A 19,022-nucleotide genomic window follows, 5' to 3' on the forward strand; every position below is an offset into this window, starting at 1 on the left:
GACGTTTCGGTCTCAGTGCACAAACAAAATATTGAGTTTATGTTTCGACCTACGTTAATTTCGAGTTTTAAATATCGTAGGGACAGAATTTGGACATCAAGAATATCGGTGACCAGAATATAGACCTATAGGTAAGAAATATAGGTTTTTATTAATATCGAAGTCAGTAATATCGATAGCAGAAATATTGATGTTAATAACATCGATGTTTATGTTAGTGTTATGTATTTTAGTATGTATTTTATATGTATGTGTTATACGTTTTGTTATGTTTGTTTTTTTTCTATTAAATATATGTATTAATTGTTTAGAAGCTAGTAATTGTTTTTAAAGTACATTTTGCGTTTTAGAACCGTAGCGAGTTGTGGGTTTATAGGGCAATAGGGTGGGAAGTAATGTAATTGTAATTAAGTAATTATTCTTTTTTATTTATTGGTATTGATAATGTATTTTTTTATTAATTATTGATTTGTAATTAATTTTTATTAATTGCTAATCATATTAATTGTATTGATTTTTTAATGGAGCAGGTTGTGGGTTTATAGGGGAATAAGGTGCGAAGTAATTTAATTGTAATTACGTAATTATTAATTTGTATTTATTGGTATTGATAATTAATGTTTTATTAGTTATTAATTGGTAATTAATTTTTATTATTGATGATTATGTTAATTGTATTAATTTGTTATTGGAGCAGGTTGTGGGTTTATAGGAGAATAGGGTGGGAAGTAAATTAATAATAAATGAATTAATAATTTCCATTTTTTGGTATTGATAATTATTTGTTTAATTATTAATTGGTAATTGATTTTTATTGATTAATTAATTGATAAATATAATAATTGTGTTAATTTAGTTTAGGAGTGGGTTGTGTGTTTATAGGGGAAAAGGGCGGGAAGTAATTTATTATAATTAAGTAATTATGTATTAATATTTATTGGTATTGATAATTAAGTGTTAATGAATTCATATTTTTTATTGAAATTGATCATTTATTAATTATTAATTGGTAATTAATTTTTATTGATTAATTGATAATTATATTGTGTTAAATTTTATGCGGAGTGGGTTGTGTGTTTATTGGCGAATAGGGTGGGAAGTAATTTAATGTTATTAAAGTAATAAGTAATTTTTATTTATTAGTATTTATAATCAATTTATTGTTAATTTATTAAAAATTCACACACCTTTGGAAATCTGCATGGAACATTTGATGCCATCAGTACAAGAACATTGTGATAAACTTCGTATCCCACAAAACACAGCTAAAAATAATTTGGTTTAAGCTAAAGAAACTATAAGGCTCAAGTCGATCACCATAGACACCTCAAATCAGAATACCACCCAAGTAAATTTGTGTGACTTTCATCCTAACATTGAAGACTGAGAGGGGCGTGTACATTTTTGTCACACTTTATAGGTCCGTACAAAATACAGCAGGTAATCAATTTAGGAAGCAACAAAATTAACTTGGCCAAAACACAAGACTATGTACTTAACCTTCACTTGTCACTATGAAATGGCAACCTAAATATGTGATCGGGGCACTTTTAGAATGTAAAAGTATCTGCGACATTCTCCATTTTTACGGGACTGGAAAGGTTTTGGACCAGCAGAACTAATAGGGGAACCCTTTTCTCATGTCATCACTCTCCTTGTCTGGTACGTAGCTTTTATTTGAGCCATAAAATCAAGACCCACATCCCATGCAATAAGAGGTATGGGGGGGATCTGTCAGGAACCATCAAACATCATTGTTGTGTCAAGTTTATCATTGGCATGACTTTCCTCCCTACTGCTCCCAGTTGTAATATGCTGCCTAATCACTTCAGTCATTGGCATGACCTCTGCCCTTTATTGTGATATGCCTCATCACTTGAGCCTATCCTTACCCCAGGATTTGAACGCTACTCTCTGTACTGAATTACTTGAAAGAAGAACCACTCCTCTTTTTTACTTCACTGGAGCCCAGCCTTTGTGTGGCTCACTGGTTAGAGGAGGCAGACCTGGAAGCAGAGGTCAGCCCGGGACCAGGGTTCAATTCCCGGCTCGGCGGGGTCTTGAGTCCTAAAATGTCCATGTACTCGACAATTCTCGCTCCGGTGCCTACTCGATTCATGGGTTCACACTCTGCGACTCTGGGCATTAGCTTGCTTAATCTCCACAACGGCCCCTCGCGGCGGGATGCCTGGCTTCCCCCTTGCGGATACCCTGCCGGGGTTATCTCACAGGGGAATACCAGGACGGGTTCCCTAAGCAAGCGCTTAGAAACCGGTGGTGATTTGCGCTATATAAATTCCTGTACATTTACATTTGTTCCTCTGAGTCCGAGATCGTGCCTATAGAGTTTTAGTTTGCGTGAGTTATGTAATTCTTCAAGTTCCCGAAATCTCCGCAGACATTTTTGGTGTAGTTGGGTATAAAAGACCGCACCCAACCATTAACTGCTGCTTTGCCTTGTGGCTCCAGGCAGAAGAAGAAGCAGTGCTCTTAGAAGGAAACCAAGCGATCCTTGAAGGTAAACCAAAGAATCTGGATATCCCAAATAATTCCACAAGACCGAAGGAACCTGTAAAGTGTGGAATCTGGAACATCTGAAAAACATCAGTAAACTTAAAAAAAGTATTTAAACAAACATTGGAAAAACTGACCGATAAGTACCTCAAGGGATTTTTGTGAAATTGGAAACCATTTTGGGCACTGTTTGGAGAAAACCAAGTACCAATGGTATCAAGAAATTGCAGTGAAAACTACAAACCTTTGAGCAGTTATTGAAAGAGAAAAGGTTAGGAGGAAAAAACAGCTACATGATCCGTGAAGTGAAGTGAACTCCAGAAGAATAATTCATCTGAATTCAAGACTTCTCATAAGGTATCAGAACACGTTTTAATATTTGAGGAGTTATGTTTAAAGAACAACTAATTGTGTGTATCTTTGAAAGAGGGAAGTTAACCCCTTAAGTGCTGCCGTCCGCCAACGGTAGTCGCGAGCACTACCTTGCCAGTGCTGCGCACGACCGTTGGCAGACGGGCCAGCATTCGTTCTTCGAACGTTCAGCACTGGGCGCTGAACGTTCGACGCTCCTATGAGGTTAATGTTTGTATGTTTACTGCTTTAGATCTTCCTCATGAGAAAACAAGGGAGTCAGATGTTGAAAGAAAGAGTTATGTTCATCACACTTCGTGCGCAGTGCCCCAGGTATTGAGAGACTAAAGGTAATTCGTTAGGTGGATATAAACAAAGAGGACTTGTTAAAGGTGAAGGGTTGATGACCAAGATGCAGGCTAGAATTATTAAGCCTATCTCCCACAATATAATCTAGAGAGCAGCATTACATAATCTGCCATCCATTACCAGACAGAACATTTCCCTCAATTTTAACCCCATTACCCCAAATCACCTCTCAGAGTCACCCACTTCTCCTCTTGGACGTGTGAGAAGGGCATAGGATAGCCACGTCGCTCCAGCAGGACAAGAAGTTGGCGGGCTTCCGGGTAAAGAGGTGGAAATCTTCTGTACTTTAACATCTTGCTGGGTAACCAGTGATGTGAGAGAGGGTTACTGCTAGCACTGGTTTTTGGCATTAGTGTGTTTGGTCCAGGTCGCTATTCGTCAGAGGGGCACACAGAGCTATCTGCATTAAGGTCATGCAAACAGCAGTGTCCTTCTCACTTGGCTTTAGTGATTCAGTGCTTTAACTAATTTTTTAATGTATCGAAGGTGTTGTTTTTAACACTCCATTAGCTCCAGTCCTTGCACTTCAGTCTCCCACTCCAACCCTGCAGATAAACACCCTTAACTGCCCTCTCTGAGGAAATGGGATGTATTATATGGAGTGGTTGTGTGACGTCTTTGTGTTATAATACACTGTCCAAAACCTTTAGGAACAGTAAGTTTAGTTTGCGACACTGTTAGCTCAACCTTGGGTAGCTGTGGGTCTGAGCCTCACACCTACACCAAGGGACAAGTGCAAAGTCATTATACATCACCAAGACATTTGAAGAAGAAATAAACAAGATACTCAAGAAATCCAACACCAATTTATAAAATGAAAAAATAGACTGTATTCTTATGTATTTTTACACACCAAAAAAGATCCAGCTGAGGGTCCTGAAAATACAGTATTTACAAGGTCCAGTAACTATGAACTTTATACTTAACTGCGAAGAAGCCGTTAAACATGTTACAGTTGGAGGATATGGGCCTTGTCATAACTTTAAATGGCAAGTCAAATTAGCAGTTTAGCTCTGCTCTTGGAGTCTGCTTTCGCAGACTGGGAGACACGTTTACCTTTGTCACACCCAGGGTGGCACAATCAGTCCTGCAGTCCCTGGGGTGACCCTCTAAATTACTGGCTGTGGGTACCATATACTAGAAGTAAGTTTGCCTATGTCAATTGGGTATAATCCAATCGAACAAGTTACTTACCTTCGGTAACGATATATCTGTAAGAAACATTAGTTAGTGTTAGATTCCTTACCTTAGAATATCCCCAGGCGTCAGTCTGGATCCGGAAACTTTTGCGTAGCAGTACCCCTGCGCGTCGGTAGGCGTCGTCTGCAGGCGTCCCCTGCGGCTCCGCGTCCGTCGTCGGCGTCGTGCGCCGTGATGACGTCGCTGGAGTATATAGACGCCGCCTCCGCGCGCTGACGTCAGTTCTTTGCACACAGCATTTCCGCGCCAGGAGACGCAGAGCCATGAGAGAACCAACACTGGTGCCATGTAAAACTAGGGCCCTGAAAGGAATGTCCTTAACCCTAGGTATCAGTTCGCAGAACGGGGAGGATGGGTGGGATCGGTAAGGAATCTAACACTAACTAATGTTTCTTACAGATATATCGTTACCGAAGGTAAGTAACTTGTTCATCTGAAAGAAACACGTTAGTGTTAGATTCCTTACCTTAGAATACATACCCCAGCAATACCAACCCCGGTGGTGGGTCTGCGAACCAATACAAACTACACCAGAAAGTCCTGGAGGACAGAACGGCCAAAGAAGCCATCCCTCCGGACTTGACTGTCCAGGCAGTAGTGCCTCGCAAAGGTGTGCAGCGAGGCCCACGTAGCCGCTTGGCAAATGTCCTGCAAGGGGACTCCCCGGCCCAGGGCAGTGGTAGCCGCCGTGGCCCGAGTGGAATGGGCCCGCAGCCCAACAGGAGGCTCCTTCCGAGCCAAAGAGTAGCACGCTTTGATGCAGAGGACGACCCATCGAGAGATGGTTCGTTTACAGACCGCCCGTCCCTTCTTCGCACCCACGTAGCCAACAAACAGTTGGTCATCCACCCGGAACTGGCGTGTGCGATCCATGTAAAATGAAAGCGCACGTTTTGGGTCCAGACGATGGAGCCGCTCTTCATCCTTTGAAGGATGCGGAGGCGGGAAGAAGGAAGGGAGGGTGATGGACTGCCCGATGTGAAAGGCCGAAACAACCTTGGGCAGGAAAGAAGGTCTAGTCCTCAGAACCACCTTATCAGGATGAATGGACAGGAAAGGAGGTTGGACAGAAAGAGCCTGGAGCTCACTCACTCTCCTGGCAGAGGTGATGGCAACCAGGAAAGCCGTCTTTAAAGTCAGGAGACGGAGAGGACAAGAATGAAGGGGCTCAAAGGGAGCACACATTAGAAAGGTCAGAACCAGGTTCAAATCCCACTGAGGCATCACAAACGGAACAGGTGGAAACATGTGAGTGATGCCTTTCAAGAATCGAGTTACAATCGGGGATTTGAACAAAGAAGGCTGATCAGGAAGCCTCAAAAAGGCTGAAAGGGCAGAAAGGTAGCCCTTGATAGTGCCCAGAGCAGAGCCCTGCTGGGCAAGAGAAAGAAGAAACAGAAGAACCTCCGAAAGAGGGGCAGAAAGAGGATCCACAGCCTTTGCTGTGCACCATGCCACAAATCTGTTCCACCGACAGGCGTATACCGACTTAGTGGAGGGACGCCTGGCTGCCAGAATAACATCACAGACTTCAGGAGGCAAGTCAAATGGCCTCAACTGCCGCCGCTCAATCTCCAAGCATGGAGGTGGAGACTGGACAGGTTCGGGTGGAGGACCGTCCCCTGCTGCTGCGACAGAAGGTCCTCCTGAAGGGGCAGGCGGATCGGGGGACCGACTGACATGCTGAGTAGCTCGGGATACCAGTATCTTCGAGCCCAGTCCGGAGCCACAAGGATAACTTGGGCCCGGTCGCGCCTGATCTTCTTCAGCACTCTGGGCAGAAGTGGTATAGGCGGAAAGGCGTATAACAGACCGCAACTCCACTCGCGCCGAAAGGCGTCGCCGTGCGAGTGCCGTCTTGGAAACTCCAACGCGCAGAACTGATGACATTGCGCGTTCTCTTCGGTGGCGAATAGATCTAACCAAGGCTCTCCCCATTGCAGAAAGATGCCTTGCGCCACGTCCGAGTTCAGACGCCATTCGTGATCCATCGAGCACCGACGGCTGAGTTCGTCCGCCCTGGCGTTCAGAGAACCTGCCAGGTGTTGAACCGTCAGAGTCACGCCCTGACGTTCCAGCCATTGCCAGAGGCGCAGAGCCTCCTGGCAAAGGGTCCACGACCCCACACCGCCCTGTTTGTTGCAGTACCACATGGCGGTGGTGTTGTCGGTGAACACCTGCACCACACTCCCGTTGACAAAGGGGAGGAATGCCTTCAGTGCCAGACGAATCGCCCGCAGCTCCAACAGGTTGATATGGAGCCGGGACTCCGCCGGAGACCAGATGCCTCTGATCTCTGCCTCTCCCAAGTGGCCACCCCAGCCCTGGAGGGACGCGTCCGTCACGACAACGTGCTCCGGTTGGGGAAGGGAGAGGGACTTGCCCCTGACCCAATCGCGGTCCGTAAGCCACCACTGCAGTTGTCTCGCAGTGCCCTCCGAGATCAAGACGTGGTCGGACAAGTTGCCCTGATGCTGGGCCCACTGAAACTTCAGGTCCCACTGCAGAGCCCACATCCGCCACCGAGCGTGATGTACCAGAAGGATGCAGGAAGCCATCAGTCCCAGCAGCCGCAGCGTCAACCTGACCGAAACCCGGGATAGCGGCTGAAAGATGGGAATCAAAGCCTGAATATCCCGAACCCGCCGTTCCGGAGGATAAACCCGAAACTGCGCCGAGTCCAGAACCGCTCCGATGAAAAGGAGCTTTTGAGAGGGACACAGGTGTGATTTCGGCACATTGATGGAGAACCCCAGGTCGTGCAAGAGGTCTGCCGTCATCTGAAGGTGGTGGACGACTGTCTGGGGCGAGCCCGCCTTCAACAACCAGTCGTCCAGGTAGGGGAAGACTGAAACCCCCAACCTGCGCAGATGGGCTGCGACCACCGCCATCACCTTTGTGAACACCCGTGGGGCGCTGGTAAGGCCGAAGGGAAACACGACAAACTGAAAATGCTCCTGGCCTACCGTGAACCGCAGGTAACGCCGGTGGCCCGGCAGGACGGGGATGTGAAAATAGGCGTCCTGCAAGTCCAACGCTACCATCCAGTCTTGTGGGTCTAGAGCAGCCAAGACCTGAGCTAACGTCAACATCTTGAACTACTCCTTCCGGAGGAAGCCGTTGACGTTCCTTAGATCCAAGATAGGACGTAGGCCCCCCTTGTCCTTCTTGGGCACCAGAAAGTAGTGGGAATAACAACCACGCCCTACTTCTGGCCCAGGAACGCGCTCGATGGCCCCCTTGGCCAAGAGGGCCGTAACTTCCTCCTGCAGAAGTGTCAAGTGGTCCCCCGACACACGGTGGTTCTGCGGTGGCATGGCTGGAGGAGAGGTCTCAAAGGGGAGGAAGTAGCCCCTTCGGACGATTTGCAGCACCCACCTGTCCGAAGTGATCGTGCGCCAGTGAGCGTGGTGATGGCGAACCCTGCCACCCACTGGCGTCACATGGGGCCGAAAGCACGGACTAGGAGGATTTTGGGGTAGATGCTGCGGGGGAAGGTGTGGTCTGACCCCGCCGTTGTCCCCGACCGCCGCCACGGCGGTTTCCACGGCCGCCACCGCGTTGAAAGGATTGTTGCGGCGCGTGGCTGGCGGCACGTGTGGGGGCGCCCCTTCCTTGGCCACGAAAGGGACGAAACGAACCCGTTTGCTGACGCTGGGTCGAGAGACCCAAGGACTTGGCCGTGACCCTGGAGTCCTTGAAGCGTTCCAGCGCGTGGTCCGCCTTGTCACCGAAGAGGTGACAGCCATCGAACGGCATGTCCATCAGTGTATTTTGGACGTCTGCCGAAAAATTGGCGGATCTCAGCCAGGCGTGGCGACGAATCGCCACTGTCGTTGACATAGCTCTGCCCAGCGAGTCGGTCGTATCAAGACCACACCGTATCGAATATTTCGCTGCATCTCGGCCCTCAGCCACAGCCTGACCGAGTTTTGCCCGCACCTCCATGGGGCATTCTGGCAGCAGTTCCGCGACCGTATCCCACACAGAGTGGGTGTAGCGGCCCAAGAGGCAGGCGGTGTTGCAAGACCGCAGGCCCAAACTAATGGACGAGAAGACCTTCTTGCCAAATTGGTCATACCTCTTGGATTCCCGGTCGGGCGGGGCCGACGGGAATGCGGACTGGGAGGTCGAGGCCTGGATCACCAGACTCTCAGGAGTGGGGTGGGTAGACAGGAACTTGGGGTCGTCCGGACAAGGACGGTGGCGCCTGGCCACGTTCCGATCAACAGGCGGACCTGAAGCGGGCCTGGACCAAGTGCCCAACAGAACGTCTGACAAGGCTTCATTAAACGGCAGCAGTGGCTCCTGTGGGCATGACTGCGGTTTGAAGACCTCGGTGAGGATGTTAGGCCTCACGGCCGCGACGGGGAGCTCAAGGTGTAAGGCCTTGGCAGCCCTCATCAGCACCACAGAATAAGCAGCTCCCTCCACCGATGCCACGGAAGGAGGAGAGATCAAACCAGGGTTAGGAGAGTCGTCCAGACCACTGGCGTCCCCCAAGTCACCTGTCCAGTCCAGGTCATACTGGCACTCGCGTGACAGAGGGTCCTCGGACCCCTCCCAACCTTCACCGAACTCTTCATCTTCTCCGTATTCGGAGTCAACGATGTAGACCGGCTCCTCGGGGTTCATGGGCCCCATCGGCGCCGGAACCGGCGTCGAGCGACGCCCGTCCGGCGCCGCGTCCGGCGTCGGGGAAGGTAAGGGGACGGCGCCGCCCGGAGCCGGCGCCGGAACCCCGGAGCCGGCCGGAGCCGGCACCGGAGAACCGGCGTCGCGCGGGGGCGGCGTCGGGGGTAACCCCGATGGCAACGGCGCCGGGGAGGCCGGAAGACCAGCCGGCGCCGATCCCGAAGGCCCTTGCGGCGCCGGGGTCGGAGCCGTCGGCGGCGCCGGGGCCGGAGCACCCGACGGCGCCGAGGCAGGGACACCCGAACCGCCAGGACCCCCAGACGGTAGCACTGGGCCCGAAGGCACCGTAGGCCCCGTCGGAGAACCGAGCGCCCTCATGGCCATGAGGAACGCCTCGATCTCCTCAGGCGTCGCACCGTGCCCAGGGACCGGAGGGTATGAGGCAGGCCGCGCCGGCGACTCTCGCGGAGCCGCGGGGTTGGGGTCACCCGAGCCCCCGGCCGCATCGCGCGAGCGTCGGGGGGAGTCGGGGGTACGATGACGACGCCCCGACTTCTTATGCTTCCTACCTGACGAGCCTGACGAGTGGTGTCGACTTCCGGAACGCTCGGCGCGGCTCCGCGATCGTTCCCTCGAACGCTCTCTCGACCTCCGGCCGGACCGGGACCGCTCCCGGTCCCGACGTGGGGCCGACACCCGGAGCTCCAGTAGCTTGCGGGACCGCTCCCGCCTAGCCTTGTTGGTGAGGGCCCGGCAGTCGACGCAGGAGTCCACGTCGTGGTCGGGGCCCAGACACCGGAGACAGAGGCGGTGATGGTCTGTGACCGACATCGTGCGCTCACAGTCATCACAGTGCTTGAACCCAGGCATCCTATCAGGCACAAGTGAGTAATTAACTTCGAAAAACTTGGTCAAAGACCGGGATACTGCTCTTCAGATCTGCGTCCACTGGCGCGGAAAAAAGAAGAACTGACGTCAGCGCGCGGAGGCGGCGTCTATATACTCCAGCGACGTCATCACGGCGCACGACGCCGACGACGGACGCGGAGCCGCAGGGGACGCCTGCAGACGACGCCTACCGACGCGCAGGGGTACTGCTACGCAAAAGTTTCCGGATCCAGACTGACGCCTGGGGATATTCTAAGGTAAGGAATCTAACACTAACGTGTTTCTTTCAGATAAATATACTCAGTTTTAGGGTCAGGGCGCAGGCACTGAGGGATAGTCAGCAGGCTGCGATGCAGAGTGGGAAAACCAGCAGTATCAGTCTGAAACCTTTTTAGGCTCACTCATTTGTGAGGTTTAACACCTTCCATGCTATGGCTTTTCCCCTCCTGTGCTGGAAAAGCTCGAAAGACATTATTTCATGATGAGCTCACCTTGTCATAAGCACAGCTCCAGTGTGCTTCATGACGAGCTGAGCTCGTCATGAGCATGGAAAGGGTTAAGAAGCATTAGTTTTATTTCACTACCGCTGTGCAACTGATTCTTCAACTGATAAATGCAAGTTAACAGACCCAGACTTCTCACGATCACAGCATGCCTAATCTACTTTTTAGGGCATAATTATCAGACAATTTGCCAAATAGGACTCCAATAACTCTGCTCCTTATGCAATAACAATTCTTGACATTCATTTCAAACAAACATAGCTATTTCAGACAGACAAAATGAAGATTCCACCATACGTAGCTGCGTAAAGGGCACAAGAGAAAGCGAAGGACAAGACAAATCCAAAAAGAGGGACTTACCATCGGAATCAATGCTGTTGAGGGCAGTAGGGGGAAGAACAGACACTTTACACAAACCAAGGGGACATTTGTTGGATAACAAGTCTTTACAGGCAGAGTGGACCTGTAAAAATTAGACAAGCATCAGCGAAAGTTATAATTACCATTAGAGCCAATAGAAAAGCTAGTTCCAGAGACATATCTTCCTCTCAAATCAGACAATGATCTCCTCCCTTCATATGTATATTCAAAACAGAATTCCATACTACAGCTCAGGTAGCATTCTATAAAAAAGTTTACACTATAGTGATCCATTCACTATAGCGTCACATTAGACACTGGTGACTTGGGTGTAACTAGATGATTACAGTTAGTAGATTTTGGACTTTCCTAAAGGGAATTGTTGACCCTTCGGGAGCACATTGGCTTACATAATTCAATGCAATAGAATAGAGATTGTTTGGATGTCACCAACCCGGAAGGTATGAGACCTTAAACAACAAACACTTGTTTTGATATTCAAGTCTATTCTGTGTCATCTACATTATGCTGAAGAGTTAATTTTATGCACAGTGTGTGAAAAACAACTGTGCCAAGCGAAAGAGGTTGGAAAAAGGTAGTGATATTTTTCAATATGTGGAAATCGAAGAGTGCTTTAGGTAGAAAGGTAAGGGCTTCATAATGCAAACTCGCTGCTATGGTATACTGTAAAGGTCTTGACAACAAAACTGGAATCTCTGTATCATTGTGTCCAGGCCTAATGATGAATAAGAAGGCAATTTTCAGAAAAGATAACTCAAACTGGCTTGCTGCAGAGACTTAAACAAAGGACTTCTCAATTTTCACAATTCTATGTTCAACTTCCAAGGGGCACTAGGTTTTCTGGAAGAGAATTTATTTTGTTAAAGATCATTTATATATCTGCTCCTTCCTCTGAAGGGCACTAAGGAATTCAGATTGTTTGAGATATGCTCAGAGGGTGAACAGATGAACATATCTGAAGGAAAGATGGGGGAATAGTACAGCAGACCTTGTTAAATAGTAGATACCACAGCAGCACCTTGAAATGAAGAGGGTCTGTGTAGCGGGCTCAGACCAAAATGTCCTTCAGGACCAAACAGATTAAATGCCCTTCCCGTCAGACCAAGCTATCAAGGCAGTGGGGCCTTGTGAACGTGTTCACTGTTGCCCACATCATGGCTTGTCAGATGTCAAAGACAGGCACTCCACATGTCAGTGCAGCTGTAGCAGCTTTAGCCCTGGTGGAATGAGCCCTCATTCCTACCGGAGACTGCTTCTTGGCCAATATGTAACAGATCTAAATGCACAGAACTATCTACCATGACAAAATCCACTTCTGCACCACCTCATCTTTCTTCTTCCCTGTGAACACCACAAAAAGCTGACCATCCACCTCATGGCATTAGGTTCACTCTATGTAAAAGCTTAAGGCTCTTTTGAGGTCCAATCAATAAAGTCTCTTCTCCTCTTCAGGTGGCAGATCAAAAAGCAGTGAACTGCTGCCGCTCAATCTCCATGCATGGAGGTTTAAATTGTGTTGGACTGGGTGAAGCACCCTACCCTGCTTCTGTGATACAAGCCCAGTGGTAGCCTGATAAGAAGACACAAGTACATGCCCACATGTTACAGATACCACATTCTACTAGCCCAATCAGGAGCCACTCGGCCTGGTCACTCCTGATCTTCTCCGAACTTTGAGCAGGATTTGCAGGGGCAGAAAGGTGTACAGGGGTCCAGTGCTCCACTACAGCCTGAATGCATCTCCTAAGAGGGCATTTTTAAGAACTTCACATGCAGACGTTTTGACACTGTACATTCTTGATAGTGGCAAAAAAAAACAGCAGGTTTCTCTGTATTTTCAGAAGATACCTTGCACCATCTCAGAGATGTCACCGTCGTTCATGATCCGCTAGGCATCGACAGCTGAGTTTGTCCCCCCTGGTGTGTAAAGATCCTGCCAGGTGGCTCATGAGCAGGGAATATCACTGGCACTCTAGCACCTCTTGACACAGGAGACAGGATGCCACTCTGACCTGCTTGCTGCAGTATCACATGGCAGTGGCATTGTTCATAAGAACCTGCTCCAACATTCCCCTGATCGACTGCAAGAAGGCGGATGTCCTGCAGCTCCAAAAGACTAATGTGGAGCTAGGTTTTCCCCACAGACAAGAGTCCCCTGATGTCCAACCCTCCCAACCCAACAGTGATGCATCCATCACCACCATCAGCTCTGGGTGGGGAAGGATAAGGGTACAACCATTGGTCAGCATGCAGTTGAGCACCAGTACCTCAGATCTTGGGCAGTCTCCTCTGATATCGGGATGAAACCCGCCAGGTTTTATTGTGCTACTGCAGAGTCTGCATATTCTACATGGTGAAGAAAAGCAGGCTACATGAGCCAAAGGAACGAGAAGCCTCAGAATCGCTCTCACCAGGATCCAGGTCCTACTCTGAAACATTGGAATTATAGGCTGAATGTCCTGGACTTGTTACGAAAGGGGAAAGGGCCTGAACTGCGCAGTATCCAGGGCAGCTCCTATAAAAGGAAGCCTCTGTGAAGGAGTCAGGTGTGACTTCAGCTGAACAACTGAGAACTCCAATAATATGAAGAGGTTTGCAGTTGTCTGGAGGTGCTCTTTGACTGACTGTCGTGAACCCGCCTTTAACAGCCAGTTGCCGAGGTAGGGGAAAACTGTTATTGCCAACCTCTGAATATAGGGGGCAAACAATGCCATCATTTTTGTGAACGTCTGATATACACAAGTAAATGCTGAGGGAAGCACAGTAAATTGAAGATGCTCTTGGCCGTCCTTGAATCGCCAGTAACATCTGTGGAACTACAGGATTGCTACATGAAAGTAAGCATTTTGTTGGTCCAAGGATACCATCCAGTTGCTCAGATCCAGGGCAGACGGAACTTGTGACAGAGTGAGATTTTTGTATTAGTTTTTCAACAGAAAGACATTCAGAGGGTGAAGAGCTAAGATAGGACAAATGCCTCACATCCTTATCCAGCATAATAGAATAGCAGGAGTAACAACCCATCCCTACTTTCGATGCCAGCACTCTGTTGAAGGCAACTTGGATAGCAGAACTAGAAAAAACAGAAGGCATGGTATTGCTGGATGATCAGGGTGTCAGATGTGATCGACTGCCACCTGAGCGAAAATTTTAAATCCTGCCTACCACAGGGTGTTTTGCACCACTATAGGCAAACTAAATTGGTTTGGAGGCTGATGCCGCAGAAAATGGGCACTGGGAAGATTAGTGGTCCTCATAACCAGCACATTGTCTGTCTGATCCCTGTCTAAGGCCATGAAAGGGCTGAGGTGACTGCAGCAGGGGCTGGGGTCCTGTAGTCGTCTATATTCCAAAACCCTGGAGCAGCTGTGGAAAGGTAAAAACTGATGAGGGAACTATCTGACAGGGTTCCAAAGGAACAGAGAGCACTCCTTCACCCAGCTTTCCTTGAAGCACTGGAGGGTTGAATCACCTTTTCATCAAAAAGAGAGAGACCCATCAAAGGCATAACCATAAGGAATTACTGAACCCTGCTAGAAGAGCATATGGATCTCATCCACACATGGAGATAGAGCATCACACTAGTGCAGACTGCTCACCCCAAGAAACAGTAGTATCTAGGCTACCTGAATTACATATCTGGTAGCATCCTAATCATCCTGAAATGTTTGAGCGAAGGAAGTAGTTAACTCTTAACTAATAACGGCCTAGCGGGTAACTGGTACTGACCGACCTCAAAGCAATCATCACTCAGTTCTTTTCTGACCACCATCAGGGTGAGGGGGTCTTGGGGAACAAATTAGCATTCAACATGCAGGTGGAAGCTTGGACCCCCCCGAAACTCTCCAGAGTAGTGTGCTGCATAAAAAAATCTGGGTCGCCAGGTGCTGTCTGTGGAGCCTGGCAACCCTCCTGTTTACTGGTGCGCAGAAGCAAGCTTTAGACCAAGTACCTGTTAGGGTGTCAGTTAGGGCTTCAATGAAGGATATGAAAGGCTCAGAAGAAGACCCAGGCTGAAGAACTTCAGTAATCACATTTGTTTTAACCTCAATAGCAGTAAGTTGTAAATCCAGGAAATCAGAAGAACGTCTGAGGACTACAGCAAAGGAAGCACTCTCTTCAGGTGGCTGCCCAAGGGGGAAATTAACCCTGTATCAGAGGATGTATAAAAGTCCCCTGAGCTTTTGTAAAGTCATAAATTAACTGTCAGCATTATAATGTGAGAGTAAATCATCCCCATCATCTCCATTATCATATCCAAGTGGAAGCACATTTTTGTCTGAGTCCGAACGAAAAAGTCAGTGAAGCAACTGAGGACGGCTCCATGTGAGAGGGACTGTCTTGCCTGCACCAGACTGCATGGGGACTGGGAGCAGTGAAGTGGAGTCAGCTGGATTTGGGCTAGGGGTAGGGTAGACTAATTCCACTCGTCGGAAACAGGAGTAGGCATGTGATCCACCTCTGGCACCATTGGGACTAGGCTTTGATTAAGAAGGGACTGGCACAGGTCTTGAAACCAGAATGGAAGTCAGCACTGGAGTCAGTGAGGTGAGTTTCAGCAACTCAAAAGATGCAGAAGATGGATCTGCAGGCGGTAACCCAAATAGAGGCCCAATGCAGATACTTGGGGCACATAGGTTGCCCAGAAGAGTGCCAAAAATACACTGTAGCCTCTTTAAAAGTCTTTGACCTGCTACAGTATCCAATGACCTGGGGAAATAAGGGTGTACTGGTGTCAATTGTGGAATAGGCTGCTTAATCGGATATAGGGAGACAAAACGAAATAGAGTGGCACCTTGACACCAGTGCAACCTCTCCTTAAATAGAGAGTGACAAGATCGGGTCAAGTCCCACTTTTCCTTCTCGTGTTTCTGCTTTGCTTGGACTTCAACTTACCAAATGACCTCGACAGTGAACAGAACCTATCTTGGCAGTTTTTATGCTTTGTCACTTCTGGTAAACCTCTGGTAAAGACAAAAGAGTGATGACAATTAAGGGGCCTGTTTAGGTCTAAAAGTAGAAACAGCAATATCTGGTGCTAGAGGGATTTCGCCTTAGCACAGACCTTATGTGCCTTGCTTTACATGGTGTTGCTGTTGCTAAGTGAGATAATTTAAAAGTGTTTCAAACTCCATAAAATGAAGTTCAAAACATATGCCTCTAGATAATGAAAGGCTTGTGGGGGGAAAAAAGGTGGAGCCATTGCTGGCTTGTATTTGTTCCCTTGGACTCCTTTGGAAAAGAAGTTAGGCAGCAAAGGGATCATGGGGGTTGCAGGAAATTCTAATGTCCAAGTCCTTGCTATCACACTACTTGACATCCATTAAATTGGGTGTCACTAAGGGATTATGCAGCAATCTGGTTACCATTATCACATCAAGGTGTACTTCTATACCGCAGGAGCCTTTGTGTAAACAGTTTTCCAGCATCAACAGTTTGTCAGCGTTTACTATTCCTCAATGTTGAGATTGCTTCTATGTTGAGTAGTTTATTCTTTAACACACCATTAACAGCAGATATACCTCTGCGAATATAGATTACTTGACTAAGAAGTGAACTTCTTCAAGGTAGTCTAAAGGGTGAAATTGTTTCTCAACCTCAGGTCACAGATTCAAAGTTAGCGCAGAGACCTTTTGATACCCATGAAAGAAGGGCAGACAGATCGCATGGCACAAAGAAACTACTAATGATGGAGAACCAGTAATAAAAGTAAGTAAACTGCCTTCTCAAGGGATGTATTTATGATGCAACCTTCCAAGGTGCAGTCTTGATCAGGCTTGTTTCCCTCTTTTCATCTAAGCTTTAGACTGTTGCTACTGCTGCCCCGGGGCTCAGCAGTGTCTTATATTTATTTAATCATTATTCTAAACCCTTGTCTGTCCTTCAACACATATTTAGATGAAGTTCTGAATGTACACAGATTAAACCAAGCTTCATTTGAGGATAAAAACGCCCTGTACACAAGCTTGGTGACTATCAGCACGATTTTGTCAACCATATATTGGTGCCTGTTGACACTTTTGTTTTAAGCAGGGTCTTACCAAATTGGAAGTATTGCTCGTACAGTTCACAATGCCACTTCAACTACCTATGATGTGGCCTTCCTCCTTTGGGCAGTGCTCTTTCAACTCATCTGCTGTGAGAAATGTTAGCATTTTTGCTGATGCCAACTCTTCTCGCAAAGCCTTAAATCCCTAGTGTGTTGAAAATCTGATAATTGTAACACATTTTAATGGTAGTTTACTTTCTCGCATCTCCCCACGTTTTGGTGGTGAATGTTTCTGTGATCTTAGAACATGCTTAAGGGATTAAATGTCTCGTGGCACGGCAGACTTTACAATCAGAAAATAGCTACATATTAAAAATGTGACTGTTAAAATGCTTTCTGATTTTAGGTAACTTTGACCAGAACTCTCTAAATCCTGCGTTCTAAGAGTCCAAATTTCTACTGTTCAAATGGGCAATATTAAAACACGTTCATGGATAACTATTCATTCTTTGAGTTGCTCGTCAAAGGTTCATGTTTCCAACTGCGCTACCACAATTTAAGAGCTCTCAGAGTTCAAGGAGCTCAACTTTAGAACTTTCTGAGAACTAGAACACATTTGGATCATTTGTATTCCAGACGATTCCTGAAAACATATGAGTTTAATGCTTCAATCATTTATAACTTTGGGATGGGCAATTTTACTTTTTTTCTTGGCATTCAGCTTCCTGGCTTTTAGGTGAAAATGAAAAAAAACCATCAGAAATATGAAGAATAATATACATGCCCATTTCTTTCTCTTTGATAAAACTATGGGTGACAAAATGTACAACTATTTAACATAATATCACAACAAACACGGACTTAAGTCCTACACCACAAACTGTGCTCTTATCCCTTTTTTATTATACTACAGACAATGTTGTCCTCCCTTTGACACCATGAACGGTGTTGCTCTCTTATGACTTTCACCATGAGTAGTGCTCTTCTAAACATAACCTCACACCACAGACAGTGTTAATCCTTTCATGATAGCCTTCCACAAAATACCTTGCTCTCTACCAACATTCCAGACTCTCATTACTATAAGACAGCCTTACACCATAGACTTCATCAATAATTTCTTTACCATAGCTTTGCACCACAGACATCGCCAGTCCTGGAGCCGGAGGACACTGCCACATGTCTTTTCACAGACCATGCACTTGGCACTCACTGGAAGATTTCCCTCCAGCCACTGGTGAGGCATTGAGATCTGCAAGCAAAGCCAAAATCTTTGTTACATATGAAAATCCAGATAGAAAGTTCAGAACATTAAAAGGATTAACCTACAAAAACATGATGTTAAAGAGTGTCCTCCACAGTAGAAACCTAACTCTAGAGCTATGTGTTGTACATCTTGAGCGCAATAGGTCAGACGTAGCAGTAAGACAAGCAAGTCTGGTTGAATTAGGCATATTTGTATTTTAATAAATTCAGAATGAGTACTATTTAGAGTATGTTCAATGGGAATATAAAAATCTAGAGCGTCATTCATACTCTGCAGAGAATTTTCGAGTCTAAAAAGAGTTAAAGATGCTGAAGGAATTCTTTATGGCGATGAGAAAAGAATGTGATGCTATAAGAACAAGTTACTTACCTTCCTTAAGTAATGCTCTTTCTACAAGATACTCTATATAACCGCAGGTTCTTCACTTTAAGAATATCCCCAGGTGCAGACGAGATCTGTAAATTGTCTTGTTAGTACTACAGCACATCGCTAACTGCCACAGTGAGGCTCCATGTTGGTTTCGTACCACCTCATTAGTGACAGAGCAGAACTTATATAGGGATACAAGTGTCACTTCTGTGCGCCAGAGTAATTTCATTTATTTACGCGCCTTTCAACATGGATCTGGAGCTCCATTTCCATCTTCATCAGTTTTTAAATGATTGATCCAAATTCAAATCCAGTGTGCTGGGGAATGATAGTTCTTGCTCGACTAATTCCACACACTCAGATGCAGAGCGCACAATACTTGTTGGTACCAATGCTGTATTTTGGGAACTTTTTAAATGATTAAAACAGACTATGACAAAGAAATGGGTGGAGTGAGGGCAGTGAGGAATCTGTGGCTAAATAGAGTATCTACCAGAAAGAGATTTTCTGAAATTAAGTAACTAGTTCTTCTGATGGACATTTCTAAACGCAGATT

At 46.9% G+C, this 19,022-nt stretch overlaps 1 protein-coding gene across 23 annotated transcripts in view; it reads right to left on the reverse strand.

Annotated features, from left to right (window-relative positions):
- DGKD (diacylglycerol kinase delta) overlaps positions 1–19,022 on the reverse strand; it is a 1,053,390-nt gene that overhangs the window by 638,273 nt on the left and 396,095 nt on the right. For all 23 annotated transcript variants that reach the window (XM_086943829.1, XM_086943836.1, XM_086943828.1 and 20 more), the window contains 2 exons: positions 17,957–18,082; positions 10,821–10,923 (listed from right to left, as the gene is read on the reverse strand). In XM_086943829.1, coding sequence (XP_086799955.1) covers positions 10,821–10,923; positions 17,957–18,082 — 229 coding nt within the window. The remainder of the gene's footprint in view (positions 1–10,820; positions 10,924–17,956; positions 18,083–19,022) is intronic.

The sequence above is a fragment of the Lissotriton vulgaris genome, chromosome 11, assembly GCF_964263255.1.
Source record: "Lissotriton vulgaris chromosome 11, aLisVul1.2, whole genome shotgun sequence".
NCBI classification, from domain to species: Eukaryota; Metazoa; Chordata; class Amphibia; order Caudata; family Salamandridae; genus Lissotriton; species Lissotriton vulgaris.